The 12795-nt window shown below is 39.8% G+C and overlaps 1 protein-coding gene across 1 annotated transcript in view; it reads left to right on the top strand.

The window, feature by feature from the left end:
• The window catches only part of LOC146796142 (SCO-spondin-like), a 1481201-nt gene that overhangs the window by 508588 nt on the left and 959818 nt on the right, over window positions 1-12795 (top strand). The window contains exons 56-59 of the mRNA XM_085631266.1: window positions 2334-2360; window positions 4869-4984; window positions 5513-5677; window positions 8918-9097. Of these exons, the coding sequence (XP_085487392.1) occupies window positions 2334-2360; window positions 4869-4984; window positions 5513-5677; window positions 8918-9097 (488 nt within the window). The remainder of the gene's footprint in view (window positions 1-2333; window positions 2361-4868; window positions 4985-5512; window positions 5678-8917; window positions 9098-12795) is intronic.

The raw sequence follows: 12795 nt of genomic DNA, 5'->3' as shown, positions 1-12795 counted from the left end.
AAATCAGCCCCAAAATAGTTAGCCTGCCTTAACATATCTCATATCAAATTACTGGGAGCTGTATTTTTTCCGGGATGAATGCCACAGTCCTGCACTAGACGCACCAAGCGTCAATGCTGTGTTCTGCTAGCCCAGTCAATGAGCACAGGGATTTCAATATGTTAACCCACCACGATAGAATCCTCCCAGGGACACAGATACCACAGTCGAAAGGGAACTCTCCAAATACAATGACTGTTGTTCCAAAAATGCATTCTCCAATTAAAGTATTAGAAGAGTAAAGTAACATAAACTGGCATTTGAAAAGTGAAGCTTTCAGTTGCACCACCAGTGCAACTGGAAGTGTGTTGTATTCAAGTCTGCTGTTCTGTGCTCAAAATCTTTCTGAAAACTGCAGTCTTCCAACCAGGGGATTGAAGGCCTTCAGAATGATTTCTGCTGTTTCTGCCTTTAGCCAGTTTTGATGTCCTGTATGGAAGGGTTTCTTAGTGTGCAAATATTCTCCTTCTCTACATGATTTCTGCTATTTATGTGGTTTAGCACTCTTTTTACATGGTGCCAAGCCTTTGAAATTAACTGCACTACAATTAAAAGTAGGCCAGCCATGCATGATGTGTGCGCAGATTTTGCATTAGCTGCTGAAACCCTGTAAACATTATTATTAAAAGGAGATAATATTAATCATCGATGTCCCTTTTACAATATGGAGGTTGGTCTTCCATTGAACTTTCCCTTTTATGCTTTTAACCTTCACCAGAAATTAGTATATTTTAAAAAGAAGATTTCTAACTTTCATATTCCCTTACTATACTGTTTGTTAAAGGTCTCAAAACCGAGTTTTAGGCCCGAGCTGCGGGTAAGGGACTATAACAAGGGAGAGGGATTCAACAACCAGTATTGTCAGAGGCAGAAGAGCTACAATGCTATAGGAACCTTCTATTCACTGAGGGTAAAATATTGTGAATTAAAAAGAGAGAAACTGAAAGACAAACACTGGAATGTTGGGGCAGAAGGCCTTTACCAACCGCAATTAGTCTTCAGGTGTTCCTCGGCTTCAATGGATCTCTCAATATTACAATGTTTTAATAATATCTCATAATTTCATTTTTGATAATCTAATTTCAAAGTATTCATAAGTGGCTATTTTTCACACTCCTGCCACTCCCATAATGGGAGATATTGGCATCTTTGGATCTAAGCATGTCACCACATACTACAACATTTGTAATGAAAGATCGTGAATAAACACAAATAAATATGTAATTCCTACAATGGTATCTGGGGCCTTTTGGTGATATAGTTGTGTTTACATTTTTCATTTACTCTCCAGTTGCCCTCTTCCTCCTTGAATGCACACATTGTTACTACTCTTTCTAGTTAAATTAGTTACCTTGGCCCTCTGAGAGAAGAAAAGGATCTATTATTTGATGTGGGATGCAGTACTTGTCCTCATGAGCTTTAGACAAAATAACTAAAGCATCAAGTGCAACCATGGAGGACCAAGAATGCCAAGAATGTTAGGTTCTTGTCTTACGGTCCACAGCATGTCAATTTATTTAAAATGTTATGAATAAAACATACATCACACAGACATAAATATTTTCACTGTATCCAAGCCAACAGGGAAAAAAACTGCTACTCTGCAATGACCATATATTTGCATGCAGCTCAGCATAGGAACTGTCTCAAGGTGTTTTCCTAAATAGAACTTGACAAGGGCATATCTTACAGCAAGGCCTGTATTTTGAGCGATTAAAATAAGGTGTTTTTAATGAAGAACTTTTATTCTAAATCCTTATTTCAGAATAGTCGCATTCACTCATTTTATGTCAGGTTTTAAAGCATTCTTAACCTGTGCTTCCCTGTAGTAAAGCCACAGATGGAGAATGCAGCAGCTCTGCCCTTCCGGCTCACAACTTCCAGGCTTTAGAATTCCTTTTGGCTATCAACTTGCAATGCAAGGCTGTCATTCATATGCATGCCTGTCTACCATAAAACATATATTCCAAATAAACAGTGTACATCATTGTAATTTTTATATGACATGTCCAGTGTGTTGCAAGTAATTGAACTGACTGCGTAGGCGTTTTGTGCAGGCTTTCTTACTGCACTGCTTCTTCCCTTGACCTTGGTCACCCACCTGGATGTTTGTGTTACTAAATGTAGGGAAGTGATATTTTGTTGCTGTTGTCCCACCACTTTTTTCCGCCCCGTTTAGAACTACTAGAGGCTGGTTTATGACTCTGGGAGTGCACTGAAGCCTGCTAACCAGGCTCCAGTGCCAGTGCTCTTTCTTTAACGCAGACATGCTCAATTGTTCACTAATTGGCAAGGACTTTACTACCCCCTGTAAGTTCCTAGTAAATAGTACCCATGGTACCCAGGGCATGGTACTAAAGAGGGTACCAAATAGGGTCCCTAGGGCTGCAGCATGTATTATACCACCCTAAGGGACCCACACTTTGTATGCAGCCTGCCATTGCAGTATGCGTGAAAGGGTGCAAACCCTTCTGAAAACATGACATCACAAACTCCCTGTGTGCCATACCCAAATGCACTTTATGTATTATATTTACAGCAGACCTGAGAGCCCCAAGGCAGGGTGCATTATATTACATGTCTGCATTTGCAGATCTGCCCCTGTGCTGTCTAGTTCAATTGCTAGATAGTACAAGTGAACAGGGAAGCCATCTTAAGTATTTGTACTGGGCACTGGTCATTACGAGTTCCCCAGCTACATGATGACTTTAATGAAACCTATGGTTTTTGGCATCGAACATCTTGTCTTAATAAATTTGTACATGCCAGTACTAGATTTATTATGACATAAACCCAGAGGGCCCCTTAGATGTACCCCTGAAACCTAGCACTATCTAGTGTGCTGGCTGACTTGTATCTTGCAGCCTGCCACCACATACAAGTTCCTGACCCACTGGAGGTGAGAGCCCATGCTCTCAGAGGTCAGAAACAATGCCTGCTCTGGCAGGCGGTGTTTACAACTCCTCATGCAGGATGGCTATTGATTTAGCTTATCAAGGCCAGGGACTTCAAAGCCTTTGATATGCAACCCTGGCTTCCCCCAGGCCTGGGAGATGCCACCCGTGCCCTGATGCCCATTTGGCACCAGGACAGGTGGGAAAATAAGCTAGTCAAAAGGCATGTTCACTTATAGACTAGTTATAGCCCTAAGGTGGGCTGCCTTAAAAAAAACACAGGAAGAAGGGTTCCACCATCATGCTTTTGGTGGGATTAGGAACTCTGGGATAGAGTTATGCCCACTCCCCATCGGAAGTGGTCATATAGGGGGTGTAGTGACCCCAGGGGCAAGTAGCCATTAGTTACTACCCCAACTCCCCTTAATGCACCTAAATTGAGAATGTAGGTGGCCCTTTAACACCAGGAAAACAGATCAGGTCAAGACTTCAACTATGGGGAAACGAGGAAAATGAAGAAGTACCTCCAGAGAGAGAACAGAAGACCTGCACCAAAGACTGGTGCCAAATCTATCCAGGCTGCTTGTACTTCGCCAGTCGACGAGCCTGACAAAGTGCTGGATACCCTCCCTAAACCCTTTGAGTACCATCCAGTAGCTCAACAACCGGGAAAGATCTCCCTTGTAGTGAAGGAGCTACTTCCCTGCACCAGCATACACTAACTGCAGCTTCCCAGTGCATCTTTCCATTGGGCCCACCAAGGGAGCAGCACCAAAGCAAAAGGTGTTCATGCTCCAGGAGGTCGCATCGATCTCCCCACCAAATTTTGAGATGTCCGGATCCACAGGAGTCTCCCTGCACCAATACCCTCGGTACCGGAGCAGTTCCCGCAACCAAGGCTTGTTGCATGTCCAGTCCGGACACCACTGATGCCTTAACCGACCTTGCAGACGAGGGACATCAGGGTCCTGCAGACGAGGGACATCAGGGTCCTGCCCCCTTCACCAGGACTTTGACACACAGTGAGAGCCTCTGACAGCGCGCACCTGCTGGACAAAACACATATGCACCCGAGCCACACAGCCCGAGTCCATTGAAGCCAATACTGTCCCTGTGCCCCAGAGACCCTCAAAAGCTGAGGCCCCTCTTTGGATGTCAGCTGCACTGGTCCCCAAGTCCCTGTTTGTAGCCTCTTTCTTGCTGGCACTTTCTCCCATGGACTTTTACGTGTAGCATGGAAGGCTACCACCACTGAAAGCAACTATGCACCCGGACACCCCAGGGCAGGTAAAACAGAACTCTTGGTGCTTTCTTGGACCTTGGCCCCTACTTACCTTAAGTCCAGAAGAGCTGTCCTGTAAGTTGTTTGCAAGTGACCCTATACAGTGAATGTTTCTCCCAGATAACATCACCGCATTCGAGACCCATGCCTCAAATCTGACAGCTGTCATTTTCCACTGTTTCTACTGTAAAATTTGATACCATCTGAAGTACTTACCTGATTACGAAGTTCTTGGTGTCTAAAATTCTATAAAATATATGTTATTTTTCTAAATTGGTCTTGAGTTTCTTCCTGAGTGTGTGCCTTATTTGTTGACACTGTGTGAACAAATGCTTAACACTACCCTCTGATAAGCTTAAACTGCTCCCCCACACTACCAAAAAAGACAGCATTGGGGATTATTCATTTAAACCCTATGAGCTAATAAGAGTTGTCTAGACTTTCTACATAGTGTACCTCATTGTGGTACACTACATAAAAAGCCAGCTTCCTACACTGATCTGATACCAATCAACCTTTATGTTTTGCTTGATAAATAAGATAATCCTTTGCCGGTCTAAATAATGGCTTTTATATCCTGTTCATGCAGGAAGTACACCTTACACTGCGGTTCCCAGTGCAACGTTCTCACCTTGGATTGGTTCCTCCCTCAGCCCTAGCACCTGCTCTGACAAGCAGTTTAGTTGTGGCACAGGGGAGTGCTTGCCATACTACAAGAGATGTAATCTACAGCAAGACTGCCAGGATGGGTCTGATGAAGCTAACTGTGGTATGTGGTGTCTTATTTATTGATGAAAGTGTAGGATCCTCAGTTGAATTAAATTTAGATATTTTAAAATGCGGAGATATAGATTGACTGTGCTCTTTGCAGCTGGTAGGTTAAAGGTAGGCCTTACCAGTGAAATACTATCTGGCAGCCCTGCTCACCTTTTCACAGGTAAACCTGATCTTTGATAGACACTCTGACATCTGTATTGGACTTTCAGATGCAAGCCTGATCTAAGATGTAGCCTTCGAAAGCTCTGCCATTCTTTCAGATGGCCCCCTCATCTGTCACAGTGTGTGCCAACTTTGTTTGCCTTTTAAATTCAAGCCTGATCTGTGACGGAGTCCCAGGACTTTCAGAAACAAGCCTGATCTGTGACTAGATTTTATGATTTCCGTGTGTCTTTCAGATGCAAGCTTGTCCAATCACAGACTCTTTGATAGATAGTGGGCCTTTCAAGGTGCTCTATAGGTCCATCTTGCACAAGTGTGACAAAGACTTCTGCTAATTAACTGTGTCTCCCTTCTTCAGTGGACTGTATCCTGTCAGCCTGGACCCCTTGGAGTACATGTAGCCAGTCCTGTGGGCTAGGAGTGATATTCCGGCGAAGGGACGTGTTACGGGAGCGACTCCCTGGAGGACAATGTGAAGGAGCAGAATTTGACAGCCGTACCTGTTTTATTCAGGCCTGTCCAGGTAAACTAGGACTGTCTCAGCTCGGAAAAGCAAACAGTGGCATTGAAGTGTATAGCAGCCTATCAAGAGTGCCTGGACCCTAAGCAAGCTAAAAAAATGGCACCCTTTGCTGGTTTATTGAGGAAAAATGAGGTACAGAAGTTCCCAATACTGCAGGGCCCTAGTGCAACTGCATCTGCTGCATTATTGATAGCTACGCGCCAGAAAGACTAGAAGAGGAAGCAAGAGAGACTGATGGGAGAGTAGATATTAATCCATCCATCCATCTATCTATCTATCTATCTATCTATCTATCTATCTATCTATCTATCTATCTATCTATCTATCTATCTATCTATCTATCTATCTATCTATCTATCTATCTATCTATCTATCTATCTATCTATCTATCTATCTATCTATCTATCTATCTATCTATCTATCTTTAATCTATCTATCTATCTATCATCAATCTATCTATCAATCTATCTATCTATCTATCTGTCTATCTATCTATCTATCTATCTATCTATCTATCTATCTATCTATCTATCTATCTATCTATCTATCTATCTATCTATCTATCTATCTATCTATCTATCTATCTATCTATCTATCTATCTATCTATCTATCTATCTATCTATCTCTCTCTCTCTCTCTCTCTCTCTCTCTCTCTCTCTATATATATATATATATATATATATATACACACACACACACATCTTGGAGGCATCCTCATGCTGCACACAGCAGCAAAGGCCATGCATTGCAGGGGTTGGTCGGCTGAGGGGATTTGGGCCCACATCCAGCTGCCAACCCTACGCTGCGCACAGCTGAATGCCTTGCCTGGCATAGTGCTGGCTTAGTCAAGCATGCCATTAATAACTTACTTTACATTAAAAGAAACTAAGAAATTCACTGAAGTAAATGAATGTTAAAGAGGCATATTAGTTAGGTGAAACTGTCAGTTAAAACGTAACATGTTAAACAAACAAAACACTGAAATTAACCGATTACAGGTAACTCAAAGTAATTATAACAGCAGCACTCATGACATGTTTTATGGCATCATTAATAACATCGCTGTTGACAACTGAAATTGCTTCATTGATGACATAACTGTGCAATGTCGAAGACGTAAGTTACTCAGATTTCATTTCATTCAAATACATTCAGACAATAATTTTTAAAATGACGTGTGGCAACTTCTTCGTGTGCTGCACAAAGCAACACATATAGAAGTTACAAATCACCATTTAAGATTGTTTATGTGCAGGAAGGGACACCTTCCTGAACATAAACAATCATTCCTACAACACAGGCACCCTTTCACTATAGTGCGAGGGTTCCTGCATTGGCGCTAAGCAGCTGAAATTAGCGCCAGTGCAGGGGGAAACGCAAGGCTCACCGTATTGTTGTAAATATGGTGCAGCCATGCGTTTCAAAATTGGTGGAGCACGGCTTTAAGCCGAGAAGGCTAATGCCGCGTTCCGTCCCCTTTCTTGTAAATATGCCCCTTGGTTTCCAATAGTATTATATACCTTGATTCATGGCATCTAAAGGCTAACTTTCTCTTTCCTCCTCGCACTATCGCCTGAACTCTGTCAATGGCAAAAAATCTTAACAAATTAACATTACTATCATGTTTCACCTGAAGTGGCAAGATTATATTTTTATTTCAGACAGTGGAGGCTACAACTCAGAAATGCCTTGGATTGTATTTGAGTGAAATAGAAACAAAAGTTTAAATCCTATGATCAAGAACATTTAAATGGAGTGTGTGAATTTATAATCCGAATAGAAACAGCCCACTTAGAGAGGTTTTTATTTGTAGAAAAACAATATTGATGAAATTATGGTATCAAATACTTACTGAATATAGTTGATTTAATTAATCAAATATTTGGTAGTGTTTACTTTGGACAGCAGACTCGAGTAGTCCATTCAAGTAGTATTGATATGTAATTTATCTTATGAATTATTTGTCTACAATTCTGGTACCTCTGCACAAGAATCCACACTGCAAATGGCCCCTCAACCTTTGCCCTTCTCTTTACCTTTGCCCCCCTTATGAGATCATATCGAAATCTGAGATTCCTGCACTGAGTTTAACTTGCTTAACTTTATTAAACCTTTTGAAGACCAAGTAGATTTGTTAACCGATGCCAAAAGTTACTAGCAAATGAACAGTTTAATGGACACCTTGTGTCTGTGCCCCCCATCTGGCAGATTAGAATGCACCTCAGTATACTAAGCGTAACTAACATGCTAGGATTCTGTCAAATTTAGTACAGGTTCATGATAACCACCAAAGATATTGGCAAACCAATGGTTAACTTTACATGAAACCTGAGCTTCCTCAACTGGGCTTAACTTTCTAAAAGCCTGTTAAATATCATACTGATTCTTTAACTTGTGCCAAAGTTGCCTGCAAAATAAACAAACACTTTTCTGACCCACCCCATTTAACTCTACTCCTCCTTCATGGATTTGCATGAACCTCAGAATAGTAAGCTAAACATGATAAGGACCTGCCAAATTTCAAGCACATCTGTGTTAAGGCACCAAAGTCATTAAATTGACCACCCCCTTTAATTGTACTCCTCTTAGATTGATCTGCATAAAGCTTGACATGCCAACAGAAAACTAAACATGCAAAAGGTTTGTCAAATTCTTTGCAGATTTGTGAAACAGTATCGCAGTTATTAGGAAATGAACACTTTTTGAACACTCTGCCCTATAACTCTGGCCCTCTTTGATGAATTAGCATACATTTGAAAATTGTAAGGGTTAAAATTCTAAATCTCTGCCATATTTTGTATGAATAGGTCAACCAGCACTAACGTTATAAGTTATAAAAAAAACTGTAATATATATACTTATATGTACACACATATGTGTGTGTGTGTATCACAGCATGCTGATGACTGCAGGAAGGGGGCACTGTGAGAGGGAAAGCATTATCACAGTACTACTTTTGTAGTAAAAAAGGAAAGGCACGCTTAGTTGATTGAATAGTTTCAACATGACAGTATGACTAGCACAATGGAAAGGAAAATGTATAAAAAAGCACAGTTTGACTAGATCTCAAAGAAGAGGATGCATAAAAGGGGACCCATTAAGGAGCCAGAGCATGTGCACTGTAAGAAGTAAAAAATAGGGCACACTATAAGGGGTGCAGTATAAATTGGGCAATCTGAATAAAGGAGTATGACTAACAGGCTGAATCTGAATCATGGGATCTTCTCTGTACTTATTAGTTAACGGAGCCTGGACCCCCTGGAGTGAGTGGTCCACGTGTGATGTAGAATGCAGTGGAGGGGTGAGGAGCCGTAGCCGAAGCTGTGAAGACCCCCCTCCTAAGAATGGTGGGAAACCTTGCTCTGGCGATGCCATGGAGGCAGAGGTTTGCAACCTACAACCCTGTGGCGATTCCAGAGGTGAGAAGTATACAGTGTTTTGAGATTGAGTTAACAAGGATTAGAGACATGTGGGAGTTTCCAAAGAGTAAGCAATGTCTGAGCATAAAAAGGCACTATACAAGAATCAAGAGAAGGACCAGAGGGAATTTACTATGGCCGAATGTAAAGGTGGGAATTATAGGCATAAATTATATGAAGTAGAGCTTTGAACTGTAATGTGCTGCACTGCATTTATGTTATGACACATTTTTTGTAATATTTAGCTAAATGTAGGACATTTTCCTCAAATATGAAAGGGGTTATGTGCCTGCGTAGGACAATATTTAATATGAAGAATGACTTCCAGAGGAATGACTAATATGGCAAGGAGCAACTGATAAATTCAAGATACCCCCAATATGAAAGTCATAATTATGACTATTACCTGATTGCACTGGAAGAGTGATCAGTACAGATACAAGTACCTCAATAGAAGCTGTAGATGGTGGTGCCTTCAACAGTGGATGGAAAAGTGGAGTGTACGTCTGTGTTGCATTAAGATGCATCCCAATTATGCCTGAGCATTGTGGATAACGTTTAGAAAAGGACCAGAGCAAAAAGAACACGAGAAATTGAGATAATTCCTAACAGGTAAACAACCCCCAATGCTGCCTACATTAGCTTCTAAAACAGGTGTCTCCAATAAGTAGCTCGTGAGCTACAAGTAGCTCTTAGCTGCCTGTAAGTAGCTCTCCTGTGTGCAGCCCAGCCTACGACTATTGAAGCTTTTGCTTGGTTGAATTATTACATGCAGACAGAAATTAAAAAGCATGTATTCAAGATGCAAATGTGTATATTTTCACCACTCATAAGCTGATGTCTGTAAAAAAATTATGAATTTCCAAAATGTATTTAAAGCTAATAATTAAATTGGAAAGATGTATTGCTCGTATTTATACCTTTGTGCCAGGTTGATTGCAGCGATGGTTTGTACGTATGACCCATGTAATATTTCAGTTCAAATTGCTGCATCCTTTTTTGACATTATTGTTGGAAACCTTGCCTAATGCACCAATGTGATCACTGCTGACACTCTTGGATGGGGTCTTCACATTTACATCACTAGTATTAATGGCTGGATGATTTTCATTGAACATAATTAGCTCCTGTTGCAGAAAGGGTTGGGGACGCCTGTTCTAAAAAATATAGAGCCAGCAGATTTATCCCTTGGTTTCAAAATGACTTATTAGATTAAAAACAAAACAATCATGAAATGGAGAGATTCTAGCTAAAGTCTAGTTTGAAAAACAGATATACTAGCATGTAAAAACACTACATAAAAGGCACAACTAATGTAAGGGGCTCGTTGATGAAGCATGCAGTCCTACCCAGAAACTCTTACCAATATAAAAAGAACTAACTAGTTCCCCAAAACCCGTTTGCCTTTTGGATTAATTTCATAAGATTTTTGTGATATGTTAAGGAATATTTTTGCAGATTATTTAAGGTGCAAAGGCCAAAATTCAAGATGAAAATGATATTTCTAATGTGGGTTTAGTTATATCTGATTTTCGTTCTATTACTTAGTCATAGTTTAGAATCTTTAACCAATTCCTCGTAATGATATCATAAGATTTACTACTTCATGAAAACCATCAGCCTCCATATTCTACTTGCTGTTCTCATCAAGAAAAATATTGGTCCTTCAGAACGGATCTACCTAATCCGATCAAAGCATTTTTGCAACAGGGTAGCTATGACCTTCATTACAAAGTGAGACAGTAACATCAATAGTGAAAACATGTATCTTAATCCAATGCTACATGAAGTGGATTCTCTATTTTTTTCCTGAATCGGCTTGATACAGTTGATCATCTCTGCTCCACTGCTAAGGCTCTTTGCTGCAACGTTCCCAGGGCTCTATCCTCTTTCTCTCAATGTTAAGCATCTATGCGATCCCTCTTGTACACTTGATTATAGCCTATGGCCTTGGATAGCAAATGTATGCTGTTGTCACACAGATCTCTGTTGATCCATGGACAGACTCACCTTCTGCTTCTGATGTACTGACATGTCTTAGAAAGATCAGGTAATTAATCAAGCTAAAATTAGTTTGTTCTGAGCTAGTAAAAGAACAATTCTGCTTTGTAATTCAAAACAAATCAACTTAAAATGTTGTCCTTCGGGGTTTGGTAGCAGGGCACAACCACATCCCAGTGTGAAGACACTGGGTACTGCAGTTAATGCACCTTTATCTTTTGAGCATAAGATTTTGTTGGTAGCAAAAACTGCACGTAAATATCTGTATAATTTGTCAAAAAACGAACCTCCTTGCTACATATAGCCCACTTAATTATTTTACTATGGATAGTAGTTTATTTTAATAGCCTTTACAACTAAACCTATAATACTACACTTTGTATATTTATTTTTATTTAAATCATCCCATTTAAAGAGACCCTGAAGTGCAATAATTTGTCCAAATTAAATCTTAGTTAAAAGCTAGCTTTGAATGTAGTGGTTTTTCACAGTGAAGTCAGATGTCTTTGAAGTTATATCTTAAACTCAAATTGCCTTCTTTCTGAAATTGGCCAAAGCATCAGTTGTCTTTCCTCTCCTCACAGGATCTAAAAACACAATGCTGAAATATTTTTTAATTGTCATAGAAGAACTGAAACTGCATAATGCATAGTGTAATTAAGATCAGGTTAGATGGCACAACATAAGCCTAAAGACAACCATTTCTAACCATATCCTATTATAAAGTTACATTCTTGTGGTAAAGATTTATTCACTCTGATAGTTCACTTGTTGAGATTTATTTGCAAAGCGCATTGTACTTTTGGTTCTCTTTTCATTTTTCTTTTCTTGGAAATCCATCATTTTAACCACTAGAGATAGCGCACAATGAGAGAGATGTTAGTTCCCATAAAGGAGAGAGATGTTAAGTACCTATTGAGTTCACAAATATAGTGTACACTGGCAATGATTAATGACAATGATGTCTCCACAGAAATAGTGTGTAACAGGGATATTAAGGTCCCCACAGATATGGTTTGTAGGAGTGATATTAAAGACTCTACAGAGATGGTGTGTAACAGTGATGTTAGGGTCCCTACAGAGATGATGCATAATTACAGTTTTGTTAATTTCCAAGTGAAAATAAGAAACAAATGTGGTAGAGGATGCTGTGTCAAAATCTTTTTGTGGCAATGCACACCATTATTATAATGTATAGTTAACTACATTTATGATCACATGCTAATTCCATAATTTATGGTGCTACTCATGCTGCGTAATATACTATTCTTTTGTCAGTACCAGTGCTAGTCAGCAGATACACAAATGATCAATTTCAATGATATTGAATACGCCATCCAAAATATGTCTTGTAACATGTTCTCAAAAAGCATTTATTACCAGTAATTAGCTAATTTTAATAAGCTTGCAAAAAGAAAATATGTCAGTTGACACAGAGAACAGTTGGATAATCAACCTATGATCATACAGTGATAGCAGGTGGAAAAGGCAGGATTAGATTTAGATTAGTTGGTTCCATTGACATCTGATAGCCAACATTGCATCCCTGGGAATAGTGTGTAATGTTTTTGTCAGCATAAGAATTGTGTGTGTAATAAGGATGTTCTCACACAGCTTGTGTGTAATACTCTCATAATCATGTTTTTGAATAGTTTTTTGTATTTTTAAACTTTTACATTATTCATGCTTTTAAGATT

The sequence above is a fragment of the Triturus cristatus genome, chromosome 10 (genome assembly GCF_964204655.1).
Source record: "Triturus cristatus chromosome 10, aTriCri1.1, whole genome shotgun sequence".
NCBI lineage: Eukaryota > Metazoa > Chordata > Amphibia > Caudata > Salamandridae > Triturus > Triturus cristatus.
This window is presented reverse-complemented; position numbering and strand designations above follow the sequence as displayed.